Consider the following 25,416-nt stretch of genomic DNA (forward strand, 5'->3'; position numbering starts at 1 on the left):
TTCAAGAGAGAATGAAGCAGCAACGGGAGCAGACAGCCCGCGAGCAAGAATTCTGAAGAGAACAACAACGGAGGAGTAAGGGAAAATGAGGAGAAATAACTTAACTACATATCACTGGATACAACCAGCGAGATGAGAGACACCTAAACAGAAGCACACCGCAGCGCAGCCTGCTGACAGCACGTCACTCCAGTGCTCTTCTCTCCATGCCATCCTTCCTCTGAATGCCAGGTCAAATTGAAAATGCTCAGGCTTCCTCTTCACACACCCCATGGGACTGGCCTAGTGTTCCTAAAGCAGCGTCGCTCAAGCTTTTGATTTTTCTTGCCTATCCCCTCAATTTCATCTCACTTAAAAACTACTGACATGCAAAATCAAACACAAAAACCAGAAGTGTCACAATACACTAGTACCGAAAAACATTTATTTCCTCATTTCTACAATATTCTTATAAATAAAGTTAGTGGGAATTTAACCGTTGCACTCACATTTCAGTGTACAGAATCTAGAGCACTATAAACAAGTCATTGTCTATATGAGGTTTTACTGTGTACTGACTTCACTGGTGCTTTTTATGTTGCCTGTGGTAAAACTAGGCAAATATATAGATGAGTTAATGTACCCCTGACAGACCTCTGCAAACCCCCCAGGGCATAACTACCTGTAGCTGAGAACCTCTGTCCTAAAGCACTTGCTCACCCTGCCTGATCATAGCACCCCATGACAGCTCAGTTCCTGTGGAACAATGGAGCTACCCGTCAGTCCTCAGGTGTGAGACTTGTGGGTGCAGGACATAGGCTCTCTCAGCTTGTGGTGGTTGAGGAACTTGATTCCAAAAGACATTAAAAGGGTCACAGATCTCAGATCTTTCTGAGCAGAGGGTAAAAGCCTCCTTGTCAGCTACTCTTCCCCTAAGGCCTCCTCAAGAACCACACACTGACAGATAGATCCAAGTCCCCACACTCCCTGTGACTCACTACCCCAGCCTCTGAGTTGCACATGGCCTCCCATATTTATCTATTCTTCACACCCTCATAATAACCTTGTTGCATTGTTTCCCCAGACACACACACCCATGAACCCACAGCCCGCAGCCACGAGTCCTACCTCATTTTTGAAGCACATGGAGACCTTGAAAGGGGCACTATCAGCTATGATTGCTCCAGTGGGGAAGATGACATAAACTACAATGGTGGGAGCTGGGGCATAGTCAGAGTTGAAGACCAGAGGGATGAAGAAGGTGCCTGTCATCACTGGATGGGGGAGGGGAGAGGGACAAAGAGAGAGGAAAAGAAGGGGATGTTTCCATTACCAAACATAGCAAGATCTGTCCCTTTTGCCATCACCCTTCCTGTGCCGTCTTGCCCCCTTTCTCTGGGCCCCTGTCACATGGAGTTGGGTTAGGCAGAACCAAGGAGATTCCAGAAAGGCCCATGAGACAATCAGTGTCCTCAGGGACTCCTCCTGCTTTGATATCCCAGAGAATCTCCCTGTCTCTAACCATCACCTGAGAGGGGCTCAGAGCAGCAGCTCATTGGACATCAGTCTTGCAAGCAGTGAGATTCCCAAAATTACCCTACAGGGCATATATACATCATGGGGCTGAAACTGAGGGGACACAGCAGAGCACAGAATGGCCACTGTGTAAAAGGTGCCCACACTTACTCTTAGATGATTTAACCAAGAAAGTCTTCTGACCTGACAGAACAATTCCCACTTTCCCAGTGACCTGAGGGAGGAGAGAGAAAGAGGCATTACAGAAGGGCCAGGAAATGCCAGAACTATGGTCCATAGTATGACAGTACTACACAGACCAGAATCTCTGCAGACGGTAAGCGGGATGCAGAGCCTTTCACCTTCCATGGCACCAGCTAAAATCAAGCTTCTGTGCAGAGAGAGCAAGGAGCTCAGGGAGATACAGAGACTGGGATATGAAAACTTATACGTGTCAGGCAATAGTTCTGATCTGCTCCATGCTGCTTTGTGAGCAAGAGTCCCTCCCATTTGACAGCTGACTGACGGACTCTATGAAATTATTTAAGTGGCCCTGTTCCTAACGGCCCAGTTGCTATGTTGAATAAAGAGAAATATTACATAAATGGCCACTACCCTGGGCAGCTCAGCACAGAGACCAAGGACTGGTTGGGCTCTGGATGTCAAGCTTCCCTCTCATCCCAATATAGGTAGATTCTCAAATGTAGAGCTGAGGAACATGAGCAGGGAGTGTGTGTGTGTGTGTGTGTAGCTGATGCTGCCATTCTCTGTTCTGTGCCAGCACAACCTCTAAGGGTTCCTGATCCAACATTTTTACTCCATCACTGTCACCCCCTCGCATTTCCCTAGCAACTCACATAATAGGAAAAATCCACACTCTTGTAGCCATGACTCAGGTCTTCCTGGTAAATTCTGAAGTCCACCTGCACCCTTTCGTTTTTGCCACAGGGCATTGTTCCTGGCACACGTATGATCCTGAGGAAGCTCTTGGCAGTGGTGTACAATGGCTGTATGAAGTGGTAGGCATTCTGGTAGTACACATGGACTGTCCCTGGCACGTATGCTAGGTCCTGAAGCTGGAATCTTCCCTGTCAGAAAATAAACAATGAGCTCTCTGGGTAAGTACATCAGATGAGAGAGATTCCGGGATTAGGGGGAGTCAAGATCCTAGACATGACCTACAGATCCTTGGTCAAATTCAACCCCATTGTAAATCCACAGTATTGAAAGGAGCTACACTACCTACTAACTTGCTCCCACATAACGAGGGAAGCTCACAGCTGGAACAGTAGCAGGTTGGGTTTGAGCAATTATGCGAGGAGTTGAGGACTACATAACAAAGATCCATAGTTTAGGAATAATGTATGCCAGAGGAGCTATTTGTTGGGATGCCAAGAACTGGAATATCTAGAGGTGGTGCAAATCCAAAGTGTGGTTCTTCATTAGAGCTGGCTGGGGCCAGACAAATGCAGAGCAATACCTGGTTCTGGAAAGCTGTGATAGTCCTTGACTCCACAAAAATTCTCCACTTACCTCCAACGAGATTGAAGTGCCATTCCAAGCATCTGTGTTCAGCTCAAAGGAAGCTCTCCCAGAGTCATCTGTGACATATGTCTGGTTAAACCGCAGCCTACTGTAGCTTACTATAAGGTAAACTTGTGTGTTATTCAGTGCATTGCCTTCGTGATCGACAATTTTAATCTGAGAACCACATGAAAGGAGAGGAATACAAATCAGTTTCATGAACACACACAATCTCCAGCTCCTTCTTAACCTGAATCACTACATCTGCCATGTGCAGAGTCAGCACACAGACTCATCCCAGTGTTGCTTGGGAGCCTGGCCTACGAAATTCCAAACTTCCACATTTGAAGTTTCTTTGAGGTCTACCTCTGAACCCCCCGGAGTCTTAGTCCCTGGGTCTTTTTTCTATTTATTTAGAGTAACTAACTTTATGGTACAGAGCTTTTTTATTTTACCCTTAAACCACAGATTGATGCCTCAGTCTTTACCCCGCCTGAACCAAATGTTTAGTCTGGGAATTATTCGGTTTCTATGGAGTCCCAGAGCTTGTGTTGATGGCAGAACAAGGTGAGGAGACACAGCTGGAAGAACATCATTTCTGCTGTAGTTTCTGGATGGTTAAGAATTACCTTCCCACTGTAGCTCTCTCCTGTGTAGTAATAAGGATTAACGTCCTCAAACGTGGCTGTCCCAGATGTCCTGGAGATGAAGAAGCTGCGGGAGGCATTGAACTGCACCTCTGAATGAAAGGGACAGAAGAGATGGGAAGGAGCAAGGGATGGAGGGAGACAGGGAACCAACAATCATCCTGTGGGGCAATTCCACTACAGAGTGGGCCCTTGGGTGACACAAACATGCAGACACTTTATATGCCCTCGTGAGATGGTGCTTAGAGGATCTTGGCTATCTGGTCTTCCCTCCTACTTATAGATGGCTATAGCTGTTGGTGACACACTGTGAGACCAGACCACAGTGGCTCTTTGGAAATACAGAACATGTCTTATGAGCTTCCAGTTTCAGTGCCTAACCAGTGAGATGGGACCATAGAACCTCCTTTGGGCTCTTAGAAGAACCAGTCCCAGAGCTTCCTGTGAGTCTGTACTTCAGTGTCCACAAAGGATTAAGAACAGAGCTCACAATCTTTGATGTCCCTGATAATACTTGTGTCTTTCCGATACTCTCTGAGGTTACCTGTGCCATCTTCTACCACTGTGGCCACTGCATCTATGTTGCTGCGGTACTCAGAGGAGATCCGGTTGAAGACAGACAGATTCACAGATGTGGAGAAGCAGCCCATCTTATCCATCTGAAGAAAAAGAGAGCCGGGTGATTGGTGCTGGGATAGCACAGCGCTGCAGGAGGGGACAGGGGTCATGAAATGATCATGTGTCAAAACAGAACCCCTGCTCCTAGGGAGCTCAGCCTGCTCACTGCTGCAAGGCACTTTGAGGGAGTGTCCACATTGCTCAAGCTAGCACGATAACTATTGCAGTGGGGCTGCAGACACACCAGTCTTGTTAGGGCACTATGTCAGCAGATGCACTTCGGAAGTTATTGAGGTAAAAGTCTCACTAAAATGTTGCTGTTGTAAGCACGTGGTGCTGAGCCTTTGTGTCTGTCTGCACCCCTGCACAACATGACATGGTGACAGCAGTGGCCAGATCTCAGCATCAGAGACAGAGAGCGAGGGAGAGATGGGCAGTCGGTTGTCTGGCAGTTTTGGGGGAGGAAAGAGTTGTCAGTGTTGAGGGTGTTCTTTTTGTGGCGAAAAGGCCTCTCTGAAAATGAATCTATTCAGTTGCTCCTCTTAAAAGGCTTCTTGGGCTTTCTGTTAATATGTGTTACCTTAACTCGAAAATGATTCAGTGGGAAAACTCCCATAAAACAGGAAAGGTTAAAAAAGAGAATCCACTAGGGATGAAGTGTCAAATAAGGCACAGCTGCCGAGATTATTAGCAAGAACAGTAAAGGCAAAAGGCAACAAGTTATGGGGCCAGCGGGAAACACAGGCATGGGTGAAATCAATTAAAAATAAGTAAGGCTGTCAGTCACAGTGAACTCATATGATTAACTCAAATTTAACTAGGCTTTACAAAGTTAATTGCACTTAATTGCTATTAAATGGCACTGTTAAATAATAATAGAATATCTTGAAAATTATTAATTTTCTATATTTCAAATATATTTATTTCAATACAACACAGACCACAAAGAGTGCAGTGCTTATTTTATATCAGTGGAGGGCAACCTGTGACCTGAGGGCTTTACACAGCCCTTTGGGTTTCTATATATGACCCATGAGACACTTTGTTTACTTTGCCCATGCCAGGGTTGCCAGATTCTGCTGATTTCCATCTGCATAGTATTTTCCTACCCCTATCACTAAAGTGACATGCATGTAAGACAAGGGCATGTGAAGTGAGGTGCATGTTGGTTGCACTCAATGCTGAGTGTGATAGCCATGCTCTCCCTTTGCATCCAATGGAAGTGCAACTACGTTTCAGTCACCTCTCCAATTCTAGGTACACACATGCAGTTGGCAAAACTATACAGTTGGAGATGCACATCTCCTAGAGATGGAAGGGACCTCAGGAGGTCATCTAGTCTAGTCCCCTGCTCTCTTGGCAGGACCAAGCATCATCCCTGACCTCTATTTGCCCCAATCCCTAAATGGCTTCCTCAAGGATGGAGCTCATAACCCTGAGTTTAGCAGGCCAATGCTCAAACCACTGAGCTATCCCACCCCCAAACTACCCTATCCCTGGAGAACATAGTGGTTATGACAGGAGGCCACACGTGAGAGGAGAGGAGGCCATTCATGCAGCCCACTCACTAGTGTAGATTGCACATTGCCAAGTTATACTATTATTTTTAATTATGAATATTTGCATTTTTGAAATGATTAACAAAAGAAACAGTATTTTTCAGTTCATCTCATACAAATGTTTAACAAACATGCTTGATCAACTGGATGAACAAGAAGTAGGAATGTTGAACTTATAGGCATGAAAGTTTTACATTGTTTTATTGAGTTGTAAATAGAGAAGTTACTCACCGTAGTAACGATGGTTCTTCGAGATGTGTCCCCGTGGGTGCTCCATGATAGGTATCGGGCTCGCCCCGGTGCCGCAGATAGAGAAGTTACTCACCGTAGTAACGGTGGTTCTTCGAGATGTGTCCCCGTGGGTGCTCCACAATAGGTGACGGGCTTGCCCGGCGCCGCAGATTGGATCTTCCAAGCAGTTTCTGCCAGACCGCGCATGCGCCGGCGCGCGCCACTCCCTTGCGCGCTCCTGGCCATGTGCGCGATCCGGTCACCGCCAGTTCCTCGACCAACCGCCTCGGGTGCCCCTGCAAAAAACTAACAGAGATCCGAAGCGGGGAGGATGGGCGGGTAGTGGAGCATCCACGGGGACACATCTCGAAGAACCACCGTTACTACGGTGAGTAACTTCTCTTTCTTCTTCGAGTGTCCCCGTGGGTGCTCCACAATAGGTGACTACCCAGCAGTAACCCAAGATAGGAGGTGGGTAATCGGATTATGTGCAGCTTGTCCCCGAGAGGACCGCTGCAGAGAGACGGGTATCCTCTTGGAATACCCTGTGAAGGGCGTAATGTTTGGCGAAGGTGTCGTAGGATGACCAGGTCGCCGTTCTGCAAATGTCTTTTAACGCAACGCCCTTGAAAAAGGCTGTTGATGCCGCCACCGCCCTGGTGGAATGAGCCCTGGGAGTGGCCGATAAAGGAGTCTTTTTGAGCTCGCAGCACATTTTTATGCAGGATACAATGTGCTTCGAGATTCTCTGCGAGGAGAGACCCTCTCCTTTCGATTTGGGAGCGAGGGAGACTAGGAGTCTATCCGTTTTCCGGAAGGACTTGGTCCTGTCTACGTAGAAGGCTAGTGCCCTCCTCACGGCCAGGAGGTGTAGGCGCACCTCTTCATTGGAGTTATGAGGCTTTGGATAAAACGAGGGTAGAACAATAGGTTCGTTGATGTGAAACTCGGAAGAAACTTTGGGAACAAAGGCTGGATGCAGCCGTATGGTTACCGCCTCCTTGGAAAAAACAGTGCAGGGTGGCGTTGCCATGACTGCCACGAGCTCGCTCACCCTACGAGCTGACGTAATTGCAAGAAGAAAGGTCGTCTTTATTGTAAGGAGGAGGAGGGGAACCGTGGCCAAGGGCTCGAACGGTGGTGCCATCAGCGTGGTAAGCACCAGGTCCAAGTTCCACGAAGGTGGAATCGGTTTCCGAGGGGGGTAGAGGTTTACCAACCCTTTGAGGAACCTGGTAACCATAGGGTGGGCGAACACCGTGTGCCCTTCCTCCTCATGTCTAAACGCCGAGATGGCGGCAAGGTGGACCTTTAACAAGGATAGCGAGAGTCCTCCTCTCTTGAGGTCCAGTAAGTACTCTAGAATTGTAGGTATAGGCACCGAAAGGGGGGCCAGCTGTTTGGTAGAACACCAAGCCGTGAAGCGAGTCCATTTTTGTTTGTAGGTCTTCCTAGTGGAAGTCCTCCTGCTACTTTCTAGGACTTGCTGTACTCCCACTGTGCATGTGCTCTCTAGGGAGCTGAGCCATGGATGAACCACGCTTGCAGTTGCAGGCTTTGGGGGTGCGGATGCACTATGGACCCCTGGGCTTGCGTGAGCAGATCCGGCGCCACCGGAAGAGGCATCGGTGGACGGTCCGACATGCACAGGAGTAGGGGGAACCATTGTTGGCGATCCCACGTTGGGACTATCAGGATCATCCGGGCCCTTTCCCTCCTGGCTTTTTGCAAAACTTTGTGGATCAGCACTGTGGGAGGAAACGCATAAAGCAGGGGGCCCCCCCACGGGATCGCAAACGCGTCCCCCAGGGACCCCCATCCCAGTCCTGCCCTGGAGCAGAATCGTGGGCACTGCTTGTTGTGCTGAGTGGCAAACAGATCTATTTGGGGAAAACCCCATGCGTGGAAAATCGGCCGTAGCAGATCGGGACAGATCTGCCACTCGTGTGTGAGCGCAAAACGCCTGCTCAGCTGGTCTGCCTTCACGTTGTGCGCACCCAGCAAGTATGAGGCTTTCAAGATTATATCGTGGGCGATGCACCAGTCCCATAAGCGGATTGCTTCCGCGCATAAGGCACGGGATCGAGCTCCTCCTTGCCTGTTTATATAAAACATGGTGGAGGTATTGTCTGTACTGATCCCGACGACTTTGCCTTGTATGTGGTCTCGAAAGTGTTTGCAGGCGTTGAACACTGCTCTGAGCTCCAGTACATTGATGTGTAGTGACTGTTCCGTGGGTGACCACAGTCCTTGAGTCACCTCTTCGCCCATGTGCGCTCCCCACCCTATGAGGGAGGCATCTGTAGTGAGAAAAACCGATATTTGCGGCTGGTGGAAGGGTACCCCTGTTAGCAAGTTCCTGGGGTTTACCCACCATTGCAGGGATTTGCGCACCCCGGCTGTGGGCGACACCACCCTGTGAACGGTGTGTACTGCCGGTTTGTATACCCTCGCCAGCCAGTGCTGCATGCTGCGCATGTGTAACCTGGCGTTCTGCACTACAAACGTCGCCGCTGCCACGTAGCCCAGCAGCTGCAAGCACGTCAAGACCGGCACCGTAGGGCTGAAGGTGATGACTTGCACGAGGGAACCGATGGCTCGAAAGAGAGCCTCTGGTAGGTATACTCTCGCTGTAACCGAGTTTATGCGAGCCCCTATGAACTCTATGTCCTGTGTGGGGTCTATTTGTGATTTTGCCAGATTGATAACCAGGCCAAGTGAGGAGAACGTGTTTGCTGTGACGCGTATCATGCGCAGAACCTCCCCTTTCGAGGTCCCTTTGAGCAGGCAGTCGTCCAGATACGGGAAAATAAATACCCCCTGTCTGTGCAGGTAGGCTGACACCACTGCCAAGGTCTTGGTGAAGACTCTGGGGGCCGAGGAGAGGCCAAACGGTAGGACCTTGTATTGGAAGTGTTCGTTGCCTACCATGAACCGGAGGAATCGCCGGTGAGCCGGATGGATGGTTATGTGGAAGTACGCGTCTTGTAAATCGAGGGCTGCGAACCAGTCTCCATCGTCCAGTGCTGTAAGGATGGAGGCGATCGTGGTCATCCGAAAACGTTGCTTGCGCAGGTACCTGTTGAGGCCGCGAAGGTCTAAGATGGGCCTCCAGCCTCCTGTCTTTTTCTCCGTGAGGAAATACCTGGAGTAGAACCCTTTCCCTTGCAGTTGCTCCGGCACTGTTTCCACTGCCCCTATGAGCATGAGATGGTCCACCTCCTGCCTGAGCCTCGCTACATGGGAGGCCTCCTGGAGGTGGGGCTTGGGTGGAGGTCGTGACGGTGGGAGCGACTGGAAGGGGATGGCATACCCCGTGGCTATGATCTCCAGCACCCATTTGTCTGTGGTGATCCTTTGCCACTGGTCGTAGAATGGTCGGAGGCGATGGTGGAATAGTCGCTTCGGATGACCTTGTGCGATGGTAGTGATGGCGCAGCCCTGGATCTGTATGTCAAACTTGTGGCCTTTGGCCCCGCCCCGAGGACGCCCGGCTCTGTTGTGAGCGTCGCCTGGGAGTTCTGTACTGCTGGTGCTGTTGATGTCGCCCTTGCTCGTAACCCCTGTGATACTGGGGGCGCTGTTGCTGGTACTGGTACCGCCTTTGCTGAGGGTAGTACCTTTTCTTTGTGTATGGAGGGGTGTAAATCCCCAGGGTCCTGAGTGTGGCTCTTGAATCTTTACTGGAATGAAGGACCGAGTCAGTTGATTCAGCAAACAGCTTCTGCGAGTCGAAGGGAAGGTCAACTATCTTCGCCTGCAGATCCCTCGGTATACCCGAGGTCTGGAGCCAGGACTCCCTTCGCATCACCACTGCGGTTGCTGTGGAACGTGCTGCTGTGTCCGCAACGTCCAAAGCAATCTGAACTCCCGTCCTCGCAGCCGCGTAGCCTTCTTGCACTATGGCCTTGAGGACCGGCTTTTTGTCCTCTGGAAGCGAGTCCATGAGGGAGGTTAACCTGGAATAGTTGTCAAAATTATGGTTCGTTAAGTGCGCTGCGTAATTTGCCATTCGCAACGTTAAAGTGGAGGAGGAGTAGACCTTTCTGCCGAACAGCTCTAGCTTCTTGGCATCTTTGTCTGTTCCCCCTGTCCTGAATTGAGATGTTCTTGATCTTTGTTGCGAGGACTCCACCACCAAGGAGTTTGGCTGTGGGTGGCTAAACAGGAACTCCATGCCCTTCGCCGGCACGAAGTATTTCTTATCCGCTCTCTTTTGGACAGGCGGAATAGTTGCAGGGGTCTGCCATATCGTAGTGGCGGACTCTAAGATCGCTTCATCAAGCGGTATTGCTACTCTGGAGGAGGCCGGAGGTCTCAAATTTTTGAGGAGCTTATGGTGTTTCTCTTGCACCTCTGCTGTCTGGATGCCTTGCGTGAAGGCCACCCTCTTAAACAGCTCCTGAAACTGTTTGAGATCGTCCGTAGGATGGACGTCCCCCAGGGCCGTAGCCTCGTCCGGGGAGGAGAGCGAGGAACCGCTGGGGTACGTCTCTCTGGACCCTTCCGGTTCCTGCTGGTGATGGTACACCCTCTCGCTGGAGGTTTGCGAGGGAAAATCTCGGGGTTCCATGACCAGTCCCCCCTGAGATGCTTGAGTCTCTGTCCCCGGTCGCAATTGCCCTCGGGGGTACGAGATAGTCTGTGGGGATCTTTCCCTAGTAGATAGCCGATGGTGTCTATGCCCCGCGTGGTAGGGGCGACCATGGCAGTATAGGCACTGTTCTTGGGAAGGTGACCTAGACCACTCCCTTGGTGTGTACCCTCTGCGTCTGGGGGAGGGAGATCGTCGAGACACTGGAGAGAGCGATTTCGCATAATAGTCCAGCGGTTCAAACCCCAGGAAGGGTGAAGGTGGTGCCAGTCATGGTGAGGCTGGTTGTAAAAATGGAGAAGGGGGCTCCGGGTAGGCTAGGGGGGACCCCGCCTTCCGGTTGGAGTCTGCAACATGAGCGGAGGGCTGTGAGAAAGCAGCTCCACAGCCCTGTCCGGAGACGGGCTGCAATGCCTCCTCTTGTGTGCAGCCTTCCCCCTCCCTGGAGGAGGTAACTCCGCCCCCTGACGCGCGGGGGATCCCGGCCCCGTCGGCACCGTGCTAGGCACGCTCGAAGGCGGTGCCGCACGTGCGGTGTCCTTCTGCGCCTGCAGGCTACGTGCCTGCACGCTCTGCACCGCTGGTTCCCTGGGGGTCGGTGCCACTGCCTGCAGTGCCGCCGGTACCGGCGCTTGTTTAGCCGCCGCCCTGCCTGCGGTGCGGGGCGGCTGGCTGATTATCGGAGGCTGAGCCGCTTCCACGTGGCTCTCCGTGCCGCCGCCGATCAGCTGTTGCTGTGGCTGGGGGCTGCTTGCTCCTCCCGTCCCGCTCACTGTTGCTGCCAGCAGGGATCGGGCTGGAGAGACTTTCCTCCGTTTTTGCGCTGATGGAGTGAGGGAGGCAGCTTTCCTTTTAAGGGCCCCGGAGGGTCCCTCCTGCTGCGGCCGCTCCGGCACGTCTGGCTGGAGGGCCTTATCAAGAAGCAGCATTTTAATCCGCATCTCCCTGTCTCTCCGTGCTCTGGTTGTTAATTTAGCACAGAAGGCGCATTTCTGTGCCACATGGGACTCCCCCAGGCACCTTATGCATAGACTGTGCCCATCGGACGCTGGCATCGCCTCTCGGCAGGACTCACATTTTTTAAAGCCTGAAGAGGACATTGTTGGTGAGTCTTTGAGTTTTTAAGCGGGTACTTAGCACCTTCTTTGTGCTGTTTTCCCCGTCCGATGGCCTGCCTCAGCAGGAGGGCTGATGGCCGTAGCTCCTGGCCTCCGGTGCTTGTTACTGGGACTGGACTGAAGCTGTCCCGCTCGCAGTTTGTTTGTTGTTGTTTTTTTGTTGTTTTTTTTTGCAAAATAACAACCGGCTAACTTGTAGTAGCCTAAGTACCTGAAAAAACTTCAAAGAAAAACAGATAAAGTCGTTGAATACGCTATTTGGCCTTAGCCTAGTCGGATTCCGTCTGCAGCCGACGGCGGTTAAGAGAAACTGGCGGGGACCGGATCGCGCACATGGCCAGGAGCGCGCAAGGGAGCGGCGCGTGCCGGCGCATGCGTGGTCCGGCAGAAACTGCTTGGAAGATCCGATCTGCGGCACCGGGCAAGCCCGTCACCTATTGTGGAGCACCCACGGGGACACTCGAAGAAGAACGGATCTTTCCAGCAGTTTCTGCCGGACCGCGCATGCGCTAGCGCATGCCGCTCCCTTGTGCATTCCCGGCCACGTGCGCGATCAGGTCCCTGCCAGTTCCTTGACCAACCGCCTCGGATGCTCCTGAAAAACACTAAACAGAGATCCGAAGCGGGGAGGATGGGCGGGTGGTGGAGCACCCATGGGGACACATCTTGAAGAACCATCGTTACTACAGTGAGTAACTTCTCTTTCTTCCTCGAGTGTCCCCGTGGGTGCTCCACAATAGGTGACTACCCAGCAGTAACCCAAGATAGGAGGTGGGTAATCGGGTTATGTGCAGCTTGCCCCTGAAAGGACTGCTGTCGAGAGATGGGTATCCTCTTGGAATACCCTGTGTAGGGCATAATGCTTGGCGAAGGTGTCATAGGATGACCATGTCGCCGCTCTGCAGATGTCTTTTAGCGCAATGCCCTTGAAAAAGGCTGTTGATGCCGCCACCGCCCTGGTGGAGTGAGCCCTAGGCGGGGCCAGTAAAGGAGTCTTTCTAAGTTCGTAGCACATTTTTATACAGGATACGATGTGCTTCGAGATTCTCTGCGAAGAGAGACCTTCTCCTTTTGATCTGGGAGCGAGAGAGACTAGGAGTCTATCCATTTTTCGGAAGGACTTAGTCCTGTCTATATAAGAAGCCAGCGTCCTCCTCACATCCAGGAGGTGTAGGTGCGCCTCTTTGTTGGAGTTATGAGGCTTTAGATAAAACGAGGGTAAGACTATAGGTTCGTTAATATGAAACTCTGAAGAAACTTTCGGAACAAAGGCTGGATGCAGCCGTAAGGTTACCGCCTCCTTTGAAAATACTGTGCAGGGTGGCGTTGCCATAACTGCCGTGAGCTCGCTCACCCTGAGAGCTGACGTGATTGCAAGAAGCAAGGTTGTCTTTATCGTAAGGAGACGGAGGTAAACGGTGGCTAAGAGTTCAAACGGTGGTCCCGTTAGCGCGTTAAGCACCAGGTCCAAGCTCCACGAAGGTGGAAGCGGTTTCCGAGGGGGGTACAGGTTTACCAGCCCCTTCAGGAACCTGGTAACCATGGGATGGGCGAACACCGTGGGCCCTTCCTCTTCATGTCGGAAAGCCGATATAGCGGCAAGGTGGACCTTCAACGAGGATAGGGAGAGTCCGCCTCTCTTGAGGTCCAGTAAGTATTCTAATATTACAGGTATAGGCACAGCAAGGGGAGCTAATTGCTTGGTAGAACACCATGCAGTGAATCGAGTCCATTTCTGCTTGTAGGTCTTCCTGGTGGAAGTCCTTCTGCTACTTTCTAGGACTTGTTGCACTCCCTCCGTACATGCGCTCTCTAGGGAGCTGAGCCATGGATTAACCATGCTTGCAGTCGCAGGCCTCCAGGGTGTGGGTGCACTATAGACCCCTGGGCTTGCGTGAGCAGGTCCGGCGCCACCGGAAGGGGCATCGGTGGGCGGTCCGACATGAGCAGGAGTAAGGGGAACCATTGCTGTCGATCCCAAGCTGGGACTACTAGGATCATGCGGGCTCTCTCTCTCCTGGCTTTCTGCAAGACTTTGTGGATCAGCACTGTGGGAGGAAATGCGTAGAGCAGGGGGCCCTTCCACGAGATCACGAATGCGTCCCCCAGGGACCCCCGTCCCAGTCCTGCCCTGGAGCAGTATTGTGGGCACTTCTTGTTGCGATGAGTGGCAAACAAGTCTATCTGGGGAAACCCCCATGCATGAAAAATTGGTCGTAGCAGATCGGAACGGATCTGCCACTCGTGTGTGAGTGCAAAGTGCCTGCTCAACTGGTCTGCCTGCACGTTGTGAGCGCCTGGTAAATACGAGGCTTTCAAAGTTATATTGTTGGCGATGCACCAGTTCCACAGGCGGACTGCTTCCGCACATAAGGCACGGGACCGAGCTCCTCCTTGTCAATTTATATAAAACATGGTGGAGGTATTGTCTGTACTGATCCCAACTACTTTGCCTTGTATATGGTCTCGAAAGTGTTTGCAGGCATTGAACACTGCTCTGAGCTCCAGTATATTTATGTGCAGTGACTGTTCCGTAGGGGATCACAGTCCCTGCGTCACCTTTTCGCCCATGTGTGCTCCCCACCCTATGTGGGAGGCGTCGGTGGTGAGAAAGATAGATATTTGTGGTTGATGAAAGGGTACCCCTGTTAGCATGTTCTTGAGGTTCACCCACCATTGCAGGGATATGCGCACCTCTGTCGTGGGCGACACCACCCTGCGGACGGTGTGTGCTGCCGGTTTGTAGACGCTCGCCAGCCAGTGCTGCATGCTGCGCATATGCAATCTGGCGTTCTGTACTACGAACGTTGCTGCTGCCATATGGTGTAGCAGCTGTAAGCACGTTAGAACCGGCACCGTGGGGCTGAAGGTGATAACTTGTATGAGGGAACCAATGGCGCGAAAGCGGGCATCTGGTAGATAAACCCTTGCTGTGATGGAGTTTATGCGTGCCCCTGTGAACTCTATGTCCTGTGCGGGGTCGATCTTTGGCTTCGCCAGGTTGATGACCAGGCCCAGAGAAGAGAACGTGCCTGCTGTAACGCGTATCATGCATAGTACCTCTTCCTTTGAGGCCCCTTTCAGTAGGCAGTCGTCCAGATATGGGAATACAAACACCCCCTGTCTGTGCAGGTAGGCTGACACCACTGCCAGGGTCTTGGTAAATACTCTGGGGGCCGAGGAGAGGCCAAACAGCAGAACCTTGTACTGGAAATGTTCTTTGCCGACCATAAACCGGAGAAAACGTCTGTGAGCCGGGTGGATTGTTATATGGAAATACACGTCTTGTAAGTCGAGGGCTGCGAACCAATCTCCATCGTCCAGTGCCGTAAGTATACAGGCGACTGTGATCATCCGAAAGCGTTGTTTGCGCAAGTACCGACTGAGGCCTCGAAGATCTAGGATGGGCCTCCAGCCTCCTGTTTTTTTCTCTGTAAGGAAGTATCTTGAATAGAACCCTTTCCCTTGGAGTTGCTCCGGCACTCTTTCCACAGCCCCTATAAGCATAAGATGGTCCACCTCCTGCTTGAGTCTCACTTCATGGGAGGCGTCCTTTAGATGGGGCCTGGGTGGAGGTCATGGCGGTGGGAGCAACTGGAAGGGGATCACGTAACCCATGGCTATGATCTCCAGTACCCATTTGTCTGTGGTGATCTTTTGCCACTGGGCGTAGAATGGTTGGAGGCGATGATGGAACATTAGCTTTGGATGACGTTGCGTGATGGTAGCGATAGTGCAGCCCTCGATCTGTCCGTCAAACTTGTTGCCTTTGGCCCTGCCCCGAGGATGCACGGCTCTGTTGGGAACGTCGCCTGGGAGTTCTGTACTGTTGGTGCTGTTGATGCCGCCCTTGCTCGCAGCCCCTTTGGTAGTGAGCACGCTGGGGTTGATACGGGTATCGTCTTTGCTGAGGGTAATACTTTTTCTTCCTGTATGGAGGGGTATAAATCCCCAAGGTTCTGAGAGTAGCCCTTGAGTCCTTACTGGAATGAAGGACCGAATCAGTTGATTCAGCAAACAACTTCTGTGTGTCAAAGGAGAGATCAATGATCTTCGCCTGCAGATCCCTCGGGATACCCGATGTCTGAAGCTAGGGTTCCCTGCACATGACCACTGCCTTAGCTGTTGAGCGTGCCGCCGTATCTGCTACGTCCAGGGCAATCTGAACTCCTGTCCTCGAGGCTGTGTAGCCTTCCTGCACGATGGCCTTCAGCACCGGCTTCTTATCCTCTGGAAGCGAGTCCATGAGGGAAGTCAGCCTGGAGTAATTGTCAAAGTTATGGTTCGCTAGGTGTGCTGCATAATTTGCCATTCTCAACAGTAGGGTAGAGGAGGAGTAGACCTTTCTGCCGAATAACTCTAGCTTCTTGGCATCTTTGTCCGTTCCCCCTGTCTTGTACTGAGAAGTTTTCGACCTCTGTTGAGACGATTCCACCACCAGAGAATTTGGTTGTGGGTGACTGAACAGGAACTCCATGCCCTTCGCCGGGACGAAGTATTTCTTATCCGCTCTCTTGTTTATAGGCGGAGCGGATGCAGGGGTCTGCCATATCGTGGTAGCAGACTCCATAATTGCTTCGTCGAGCGGAATAGCTATTTTGGAAGAGGCTGGAGGTCTCAGGTTTTTGAGGAGCTTATGGTGCTTCTCCTGCACCTCTGCTGTTTGGATGCCTTGCGTAAAGGCCACCCTTTTAAACAGCTCTTGGAACTGTTTGAGATCGTCCGGGGGGTGGACGTCCCCTGGGGCTGGAGCCTCGTTGGGGGAGGATAGAGAGGAACCACTAGGGTAAGCCTCTCTGGATCCCTCTGGGTCCTGTTGACGGTGATACATCTTCTCGCTGGAGGCTTGCGAGGGGAAATCTCAGGGTTCCAGAATCAACTCCCCCTGAGATATCTGCGTTTCCGTCCCCGTCCGTGATTGCCCTCGGGGATATTGAAACGTCTGGGGGGATCTGTCCCTGGGAGTATGCCTATGGTGTCTATGCCCCACGTGATAGGGGCGACCATGGCAACACGGGCACGGTTCCTGGGATGGAGACCTGGACCACTCTCGAGGCGCATACCCCCGGCGTCTGGGGGAGCGAGATCGTCTGGGTGGTTGAGACAATGGTGAGACTGATTTGTGATAGTACTCCAGGGGGTCAAATCCCAGAAAAGGCGAGGGTGGCCCGAGCCATGGTGATGCTGGCTGGAGGAACGGGGAGGGAGGCTCAGGGTAGACTGGGGGAGACCCCTGCCTCCTTGCTGGAGTTCGCAGCATAAGGGGAGGGCTTAGAGAGAGCAGCCCTGCAGCCCTGTCTGGAGAAGGGCTGCGGTGCCGGGTTTTCTCTACTGCCTTTCCCCTCCCCTGTGGGGCTAACTCCGCCCCTTTCCGCGCCGGGGATCTTGGGCCCGCTGTCAGCGCCGCGCTCGGCACGCCTCGCTGCGGTGCCACGCGGGTGGTCTCCCCCGGTGCCTGCAGGCCGCGTGCCTGCAAGCTCTGCACCATCGGCACCCCGGGGGTCTGTGCCGCTAGCTGCGGTGCCGCTAGTTCCGGCGCTTGCCTGGCCGCCGCTCTGCCTGTGGTGCGAGCCGGCTGTTTGATTATCGGAGGCTCAGCCTCTGCCACGTGCGCTTCCGCGCCGCCGCCACTCGTCTGTGATTGCGGCTGGGGGCTATGTGCTGCACCCGTCCCGCTCGCTGTGGCTGCCGGCAGGGATCAGGTTGGTGAGAGCTTCCTCCGTTTTTGCACTGATGGGGTGAGGGAAGTCGCCTTCCTTTTATGGGCCCCTGCGGGTCCCTCTTGTTGGGGCCGCTCCGGCATGTCTGGCTGGAGGGCCTTGTCAAAGACCAGCATTTTTAGCCGCATTTCTCTGTCCCTCCTTGCTCTAGCCGTGAGCTTTGCACAGAAGGAGCATTTTTGGGTGACGTGAGATTCCCCCAGGCACCTAATACACTGACTGTGCCCATCGGAGGCCAGCATAGCTTTGCGGCATGACTCACACTTCTTGAATCCTGAAGAGGACATTGCAGTGAGTCTTTGAGTTGTTAATAGGGTACTTAGCACCTTCTCTGTGCTTGTTCCCCCCTCGGACCCAGCCTGCCGCGGCAGGAGGCCTAATGGCCTTACGTCCCCGGGCCTCCGCTGCTCCTCTTGTTACTAAGGCTTTTATATACTTTTTTTTTTTTTTTTTTTTGCGATAAGAAAAATAACAAGCTAACTTAAAGACTGAAAGACTGAAAAGAAACTCTAAAAACACTTAAAACATTAAATACGCTGACTCTGGCTGCAGCCTGAGCAGATTCTGTCTGCAGCTGATGGCGGTAAAGAAGGAACTGGCAGGGACTGGATCGCGCACATGGCCGGGAGCTTGCAAGGGAGCGGCGTGCGCCGGCGCATGCGCGGTCCGGCAGAAACTGCTGGAAAGATCCGATCTGCAGCGCCAGGGTGAGCCCAACACCTATCATGGAGCACCCACGGGAACACTCGAGGAAGAACAATCGTTGTACCATGAAAGTGCAGCTCACAAATGTAGAATTATGTACCAAAAAGAACTGCATTAGAAAATTAACACTTCTTTTAACATGGGCCATCATAGAATCCTAGGGCTAGAAGGGACCTCAGGAGGTCATCTAGTCCAGTCCCCTGCTTCAAGCAGGATCAACCCCAAATAAGTCATCCCAGCCAGGACCCTGTCAAGCCGGGACTTAAAAATCTGGAGGGATGGAGAATCCACCACCTAGAGGCAATGCTTTCCAATGCTTCACCACCCTCCTGGTGAAGTAGTTTTTCCTAATATCTAACCTACACCTTTCCCTCTTCAGCTTCAGACCATTACTCCTTGTTCTGCCATTTGACACCACTGAAACAATTTCTCACCCTCCTCTTTAGAGAGCCCCTTAAGGAAGTTGAAGGCTGCTATTGAATCACCCCTAAGTCTTCTCTTCTGTAAACTAAACAAGCCCAAATCTCTCAGCCTATCCTCATAGGTCTTGTGCTCCAGCCCCTTACTCATTTTTGTTGCCCTCCACTGACTTGCTCCAGTACAGCCATATCCTGTTTATACTGGGGGGCCCGAACTGGACATGATATTCCACATGTGGCTTCACCAGCGCCAAATACAGGGCAAAAACTACTTCTCTAGATCTGCTCGAAATGCTCCTCCTAATGCACCCTAGTATGCTGTTAGCCATCTTGGCTACAAGGGCACACTGTTTACTCACATCCAGCCTTTCATCCACCATAACCCCTAGGTCCCTTTCCGTCGTACTGCTGCTGAGCCAGTCGGTCCCCAGCCTATAACAATGCTAAGACACATGCCCTCTCTACTGGTGGTTGAAGTAGGAGGGGACATATGAATCTTTAACACCTCCGACACATAAATATCTTGGAAGGCTAGCTACCACAGTGCTGTTCAAAAGCCTATTTTCACTGGCAGGTGACATTGCAAATAAAAACAGGGCAGCATTATTTCCTGCAAATGTAAACTAAGAGCAAGAAGTAAGGCTCATGAATTTGTAGGAGCTAAAGTTTTACATTGTTGTATTTTCTAATGCTGTTCATTTTTGTACACAATTTTACACTTGTAATTTGCACTTTCATGATAAAATGATTGCATGACAGCACTTGTATTAGGTGAATTGAAAAATATTATTTTGTTTATTTTTACAGTGCAAATATTTGTAATCAAAAGTAAACATAAATAGAACACTGTATACTTTTTCTATGTTGTAACTGAAGTCACCATTTAAAAATGCAGAAAGCCACGCAAATATTTACATAAATTATTCTCTATTACTTTAACAGCACAATTAATCATGTGATTTTAAAAGTCATGATTAATCACTCAATTAATTTTTAATTGCTAGAAAGACCTAAAAAGAGCACACCTTGCATTGTACCCCTTTCTCCTTGGCCACCTTATGCTGGATAAGGTTGTCACTCTGTGAGGCTCAGTTCTTGCTTAGTGGCTCACCCAGGCAAGGTTGCCAGACATCCTGGAATCTGCGGGGCAGTCATGAATTTCCAGGACAAGTTCTGCATCCTTCATTTACACAAAAATGTCCCACTGGACATTTTTGCATAAATGGGGGATGTGGGACTTGTTATGGAAATTCCCTGCCCCCCTTCCCCTGGCTCCCCACTGACCAGGGTTCTTGCAGCTGGGGCTGCTAGTGGGGCTTCATGTCCCACATATGCTGATTGAAAATCTGGCAACTCTACTCACCTGGTTGGTGTAGTATTGACAAAGAGGAGGTCGTTGGCTACCTTGGAAATACCACCAAGTCTTCTGGCACAGGCTCACATGGATCTTGCCCTGTACACCTTTCCCATAGGTGTATCTGTGTAAGAAAAACAGAAATTTCTGTTGGGTGGGTGTCTTTTAGTGTATCACCAGATCTGATTTATTTCACAGATATCCACAATGTATGATGTGTAGGAGAGGAAATAGCTCAGTGATTAGAGCACTGGCCTTGTAAGCCCTTGCAAGGGTTGTAAATTCAGTCCTTGACAGGGCCTTTCAAGGGTCTGGGACAGGTTAGATTAAAATAAAATCTGTCATGTTGACATATGTTAAGGTTACAGTCTTACGAGAGAGGTTTGCAATTTCCCCTCTCCCGCTCTTTGCAGTGTGTGTAGGAAAGGATCAGAACTGCTCAAGCAGCAAGGCTGCCTGAGTCCCAGCTAGCATGGGGGGGATCAGTTTCCCTACAGATCAGTTTTCTTACAGATGCTTTGCAAAGCCTCTGTGAGGGGAAACTGACCAACCTGGCACTAGGTGGGAATCAGGCAGCCTTGCTGCTTGAGCCCCCAGCTGACGTGGGGTCATCTAAGTGTGCTGTGAAATTTCATCAATTCCTCCCCCCACCCCACTTGGCTCTGTAAAGAGCTGGAGGGAAGGGAAATTAATGAAATTTCCATAGCACACTTAGACAGTTCTTGTGGCACACCAGTTGAAAATCACTGCTCTAATAGATGGGGGGCTTACTCATCCCAGGCTGGATTTTATTAGAATCTCCCTCCCCCCAAAATCAGCCACCTTACCTGGCACACACAAAGAGTGGGAAGGTTTTAGCCAAAGCATAAATCTGAGTTGGCCCCTCAAAAACCACTTCAAATTTTGGCAGCACTGGAAGGAAAGAAGCAGAGAGAAGGGAGGGAAAAGTCATGCCCCTGGTGAGTAGCAGGCCATTGAGACAATGCTCATGAGACGGGACTGTGATAGGGTTGGGGGTTCCACTTATTTCTTTTATGAAATGCCGGTGTAGTTCCACCCCAGCCTATTTCACCCTCTTGGTACTGGATCTGTGGCTCTGTAGGGGCCCAAATAACAATAATTGGGCCCAATAATGATGACAATGACAATAATAACGACCATGTCCCTCATCTTATAACAGATTTTTTTTAATGAGTGGAGAGGAAAAGAGGCTGCCACAGCTCTTAGTGTGCTTCTGTTATACCTCTGTAAGGAGATCAGGCAGAAAACACTGAGTTGTGAACTCTCTCCGTCAGCTCTCGGAAGGGAAGCATAGAACTTCAAATTTGCCCCCTACAAAAAACCAGTGCACTCAAATGACTGAGGAACATATATCCCATTGAAAGCTACTGGGACTTGTTCTCCTGTGTCACTTGGGCTCTTCTGAAAATCACCCTCCGAATATCCTTGTTACAGTCAGCCTGGGGATCAGCCAGCTCTGACAGAAAGCTCCAGTGCTGCTATTGTCCGGTCATAGCCTCTACAGTCTGTACCTCACCAGACTGAGACGTGTACTGAGCCAGGAGATCATAGAATCATCTCCTTCCTTAGCAATATCCAGGCACACCTTCTCATATCAGACCAGATTTGATGCCCTTCCTTTGCAGAGGTGATTGCCTTCCCTCTGAGGAAGCAATTCCCCATCCATCCACAGGAGATTTCTCATATCAGGTTGCAATTCTTCTCCCCAATTATGACCTGATCTCCAGACAAAATTCCCCATGCCCTATAGATGTCTTTCTCTTCAATCATACCATACTCCTCCACAGAGAAGCTGCTGTGTGCTTTGTCATTGGCCACGCTGATGATGTATGTCCCCAGCGGGGGCTCAGCAGCTAACTGGAAATAAAGATCTGCAATGCCTTCCTGTGGAGCCACATCCAGCCACTGGCCAATCCGGTTATTGTTAGGGTCCTATACCCACCGAAGAGAGGCATGGTTAATTGCTCCAGCATCTACATGATCCAGAATGCATACCATCAGCTATTTCAAGTGTTCTAGATTATATTACCTAGCAGGTTCTAAAGTGACCTTGACTTTGGAACACAAGTTCTAAAGCTTCTAGAATCAATTGTCACTTGGGCTTCATATAGCCTAGACAGTGCCTTTTGTGTAAAAAAGAAGAAGAGGTGGTACTCAGCTGGCTCCCTGCCCCAACCCGTGGCCAATACAATGGCTGTGGCTGCCCAGGTGCCAGTACTCAATACTGGTACAAAAAAAGCACTGAGCCTAGATATTCCACAAATCCTCAAGACTACATAGCCGTAGCTTCTAAGAGCAGTGATGCTCTGATCTAAAGAAAACATTGTTTTCTAAACTGTAATTATACTCATGTAAATCTCAAGTAACTCCAATTTGCACTGGTGTAACAGAGCAGAACGTGGTTCAAAGTTTCTAAAATACACAGGGAAACCCTGAGGGCATGTAAATTCTAGAACTCATTAGCTTCTAAAATTCAAAACATAGGCCTATAGCATCTACATAGCCAAGAATTTAAACAGATTGTTGCAACCCACACCAAAAAATGCCTTTGTTGTTTGTGTGGCACTCACCTGAAGGAACACCAGCGGGTACTGGGGAGGGAAAAAAAGCAGCAACATTAGCAGTATAAACAGTGCATTAGAAACACAAAGCTTCTCAAGGAGAGCAGTTTTACCAATGACCTGCAAGGTCAGCTCAGGGACAAACATACTAATTACGTATGGGTCACCAGAGAAGTAGAGACACTGGCACAAACCTTTACAGTGTGGCCTGAAGAGAGGAAGAGTGTAAAAGCCAGGTTGATAATCACCCTCTTTGTCCAAACAGTGTTCTCCTACACTCCCTCCCCTTCTGGCCCTAGTCTTTCGCCCCTATACCCAGGTCGGACAACCGATTTGCACATCAGGACTGTTACGGGCCACCACCAGAGTTTCCTCTGGCTTCACCCTGCCCAGACATAGTTCACTATCTTTTGGGTCCTAGCACATACGCTCATGCTCCACCTTCCCAGTGAAACGGCCAGTGACACACCCTCCATTAATCAGTGGCCTCAGGATCTCACCTTAGCCAGCGCACACCGGCCCTCACCCTCATTGCACCATGGGCTTTCATTCAAGCCTCTGACTGGCCCATGTGTTAGACTCCTTGGTCAGACTCTGCTATGAAATGTTCATCCATTAGAATGAGTCCCAGGTAAATTGTAGCCTGAAGAAGCTCTCACTAAAAAACAATCCATTCCTCACAGTACATTCAAAAGGAGGTAATGGGATATGCCTTAACAAACAAGTGCTCCCCTGCCATTCCCAGATGGGAGTCTGCATACACACAGCCAGTGGATGGAGTGAATAGATACTCATTAAGGAATCAGCATTTATAACATTTCTGTGTTGGTCGGCCGCCTTGCTGACACAATGCTCAGTAACTTGCTCCCTGCTAAGTAACTGGGCTCATTCCCACCTACCTTTAACACTAGGTTACCAGTTATTACGGCTCTTGGTCCTCTTCAGACTCTTGACAAACAAGGCCGATATATGAATTTAGGAACTAAGGAAGAGTCAGCACTTAGACGAGGATGGGGAAAGACTCAGATGGAAGGGATGGAACAGGGGATACTCCTTCACATCCTCTCATACATGTCTCACCGTGTCATTGTGTGGAATGAAATTCTCATTCATGGTCACAATTCTAAATTTCACTGAGAGGAGAAAAGAAAATTGAAACAATTTAAAAGATAGAGACCTACCAGCTATTTACCTCAGCCCTGCCCTGCATCCCCCTGCTATTTCAGCACTGGGCTACCCAACAGAGCTCCGCCAGTGCATCTCAGTCATCCCCCGCAGCCCCCCGCTCTCCCATTCCTTCAGTCCTGAACCGCAGCCGTCACTGCTTCACAATGCTACAATGCTATGGCCATTCACAGCAGGAGAGATGTGACGCAGGTCTTCTTGCTTCAAGAGCCCTGTTCCTATCCACCTGAACTAAAGGAGACTCTCCTTTGACTGTTACCAATATAGACCCTATGACATACCGGTGAGCAGTTTGTACTCTGGATAGAGGACAGTGAAGTTCACACATAAACTAGGCTGTACGTAAGGCAGCTTTGCCAGAGAAATTCCTGAGCTGGGTAAAATTGGCATGGTACACTGGGAACACATTGAGCTCTGGTGTTCCTGGCCCAGCGGAATGGCCTTTTGATATGCACCACTGTAATGATGTCCTATGCACCATTGTAATAATCTTCACATAAAATATGCCTTGTGAGGTATCATTTGAAAATGAACTACTACTTTGTTGGGAGCCCAAGAAGCAAATCACTGTGAGGCACTGCAAGGTGCAGGACACAGCTTCACTCTGCTGTGGCGTGCACCCTGAAATGTCATAGCCTTACTTGTCAGTTCAAGCCAGCATGGCAATTGAGAGGCAATTTTAATGTAAGCTGAAGGCTGAAATGGCCCCCAGGGATAGAGAAAAGGGTGCAACAATATTGGAAAATGACCCATACACCCTTCTCAACAGGATCTGCTCCAGGCTGTGTGCAGGCAGGAGGTGTATGTGAGGGGACAAACACAAATATGGGCACTGCCTGCTCTTGGCTGGAGCGCTTACCTTTCTGTCCTGGTTTGTAAACGGACTTGTCTGTCTGGATGAAAGTGCCACTGTTGACTCTGTGGATCAGGACCTTCTTCTCCTCATAAATATCAATCCTGCGGCCGGTGATGAACAGTTTGACGCTGGCAACCTCCTCTGTTCTGTTAGCTGGAAGCACAACCTGAATATCAAGAGAGAGGGAATAAGTTGCCCCTAGGTTAGCTCCCTGACACCCTGGGCTAGAGCTGGGGAGGGGAAAGGAGAACAGCTGAACCCTCCTGTGACAGACCTCCTCCCATGCTTTGTGAAAATGGGTTAGGAATATACATATGCATAATTGGGAGATACTTTGGACAAAATACCATTTTCATGTTATAATCCGCTGGATCTGTGTATCCTGTTTCTGTGCACGTAGCTTTCTTTAACGCGAAGTTAGAAATATGGCATGTATGTCTGCTTATAGTTTTAAATGTGCTAATGAAGGCCATTGCTGCTGCTCCAACCCTAATGACTGGGTGATCAGCTTAACAACTTGTAAACAGCCTAGTGTGTCCTCTAAGTTTAAGAGGTGGTTGGTATTAGAAAGACATGTAGCTATGCCACCTGCTACTGAAAGCCATTTTGACCTAGTGTTTTGTCCATGGGCTAAGATGTTGGAGAAAAACTGTTTCTTGCCCTATGGGGAAGTCTGTTTAAGCAACGGGAAGCTACCAGTCCTTTCTCCTCAGCCTCCTTTGGAATCTGCCTGACACACTGTAAGAAGAAAAAAAAATGAGCTATGAAAGGCTGTTGCCCCAGTCTGAGAAAAACAACAGCTTTGGTTTG

General features: G+C 50.4%; 1 protein-coding gene across 1 annotated transcript in view; it reads right to left on the minus strand.

Moving 5' to 3' along the window:
* LOC142017466 (alpha-2-macroglobulin-like protein 1) overlaps nt 1-25,416 on the minus strand; it is a 60,768-nt gene that overhangs the window by 33,015 nt on the left and 2,337 nt on the right. Inside the window, exons 3-14 of the mRNA XM_075002343.1 lie at nt 24,610-24,772; nt 23,646-23,698; nt 22,575-22,595; nt 21,777-21,936; nt 20,811-20,895; nt 19,993-20,107; nt 4,210-4,324; nt 3,648-3,757; nt 3,028-3,195; nt 2,352-2,582; nt 1,666-1,729; nt 1,108-1,253 (exon numbers count right to left, since the gene is read on the minus strand). Of these exons, the coding sequence (XP_074858444.1) occupies nt 1,108-1,253; nt 1,666-1,729; nt 2,352-2,582; nt 3,028-3,195; nt 3,648-3,757; nt 4,210-4,324; nt 19,993-20,107; nt 20,811-20,895; nt 21,777-21,936; nt 22,575-22,595; nt 23,646-23,698; nt 24,610-24,772 (1,431 nt within the window). The remainder of the gene's footprint in view (nt 1-1,107; nt 1,254-1,665; nt 1,730-2,351; nt 2,583-3,027; nt 3,196-3,647; nt 3,758-4,209; nt 4,325-19,992; nt 20,108-20,810; nt 20,896-21,776; nt 21,937-22,574; nt 22,596-23,645; nt 23,699-24,609; nt 24,773-25,416) is intronic.

This window comes from Carettochelys insculpta, chromosome 1 (genome assembly GCF_033958435.1).
Source record: "Carettochelys insculpta isolate YL-2023 chromosome 1, ASM3395843v1, whole genome shotgun sequence".
Taxonomy (NCBI): domain Eukaryota; kingdom Metazoa; phylum Chordata; order Testudines; family Carettochelyidae; genus Carettochelys; species Carettochelys insculpta.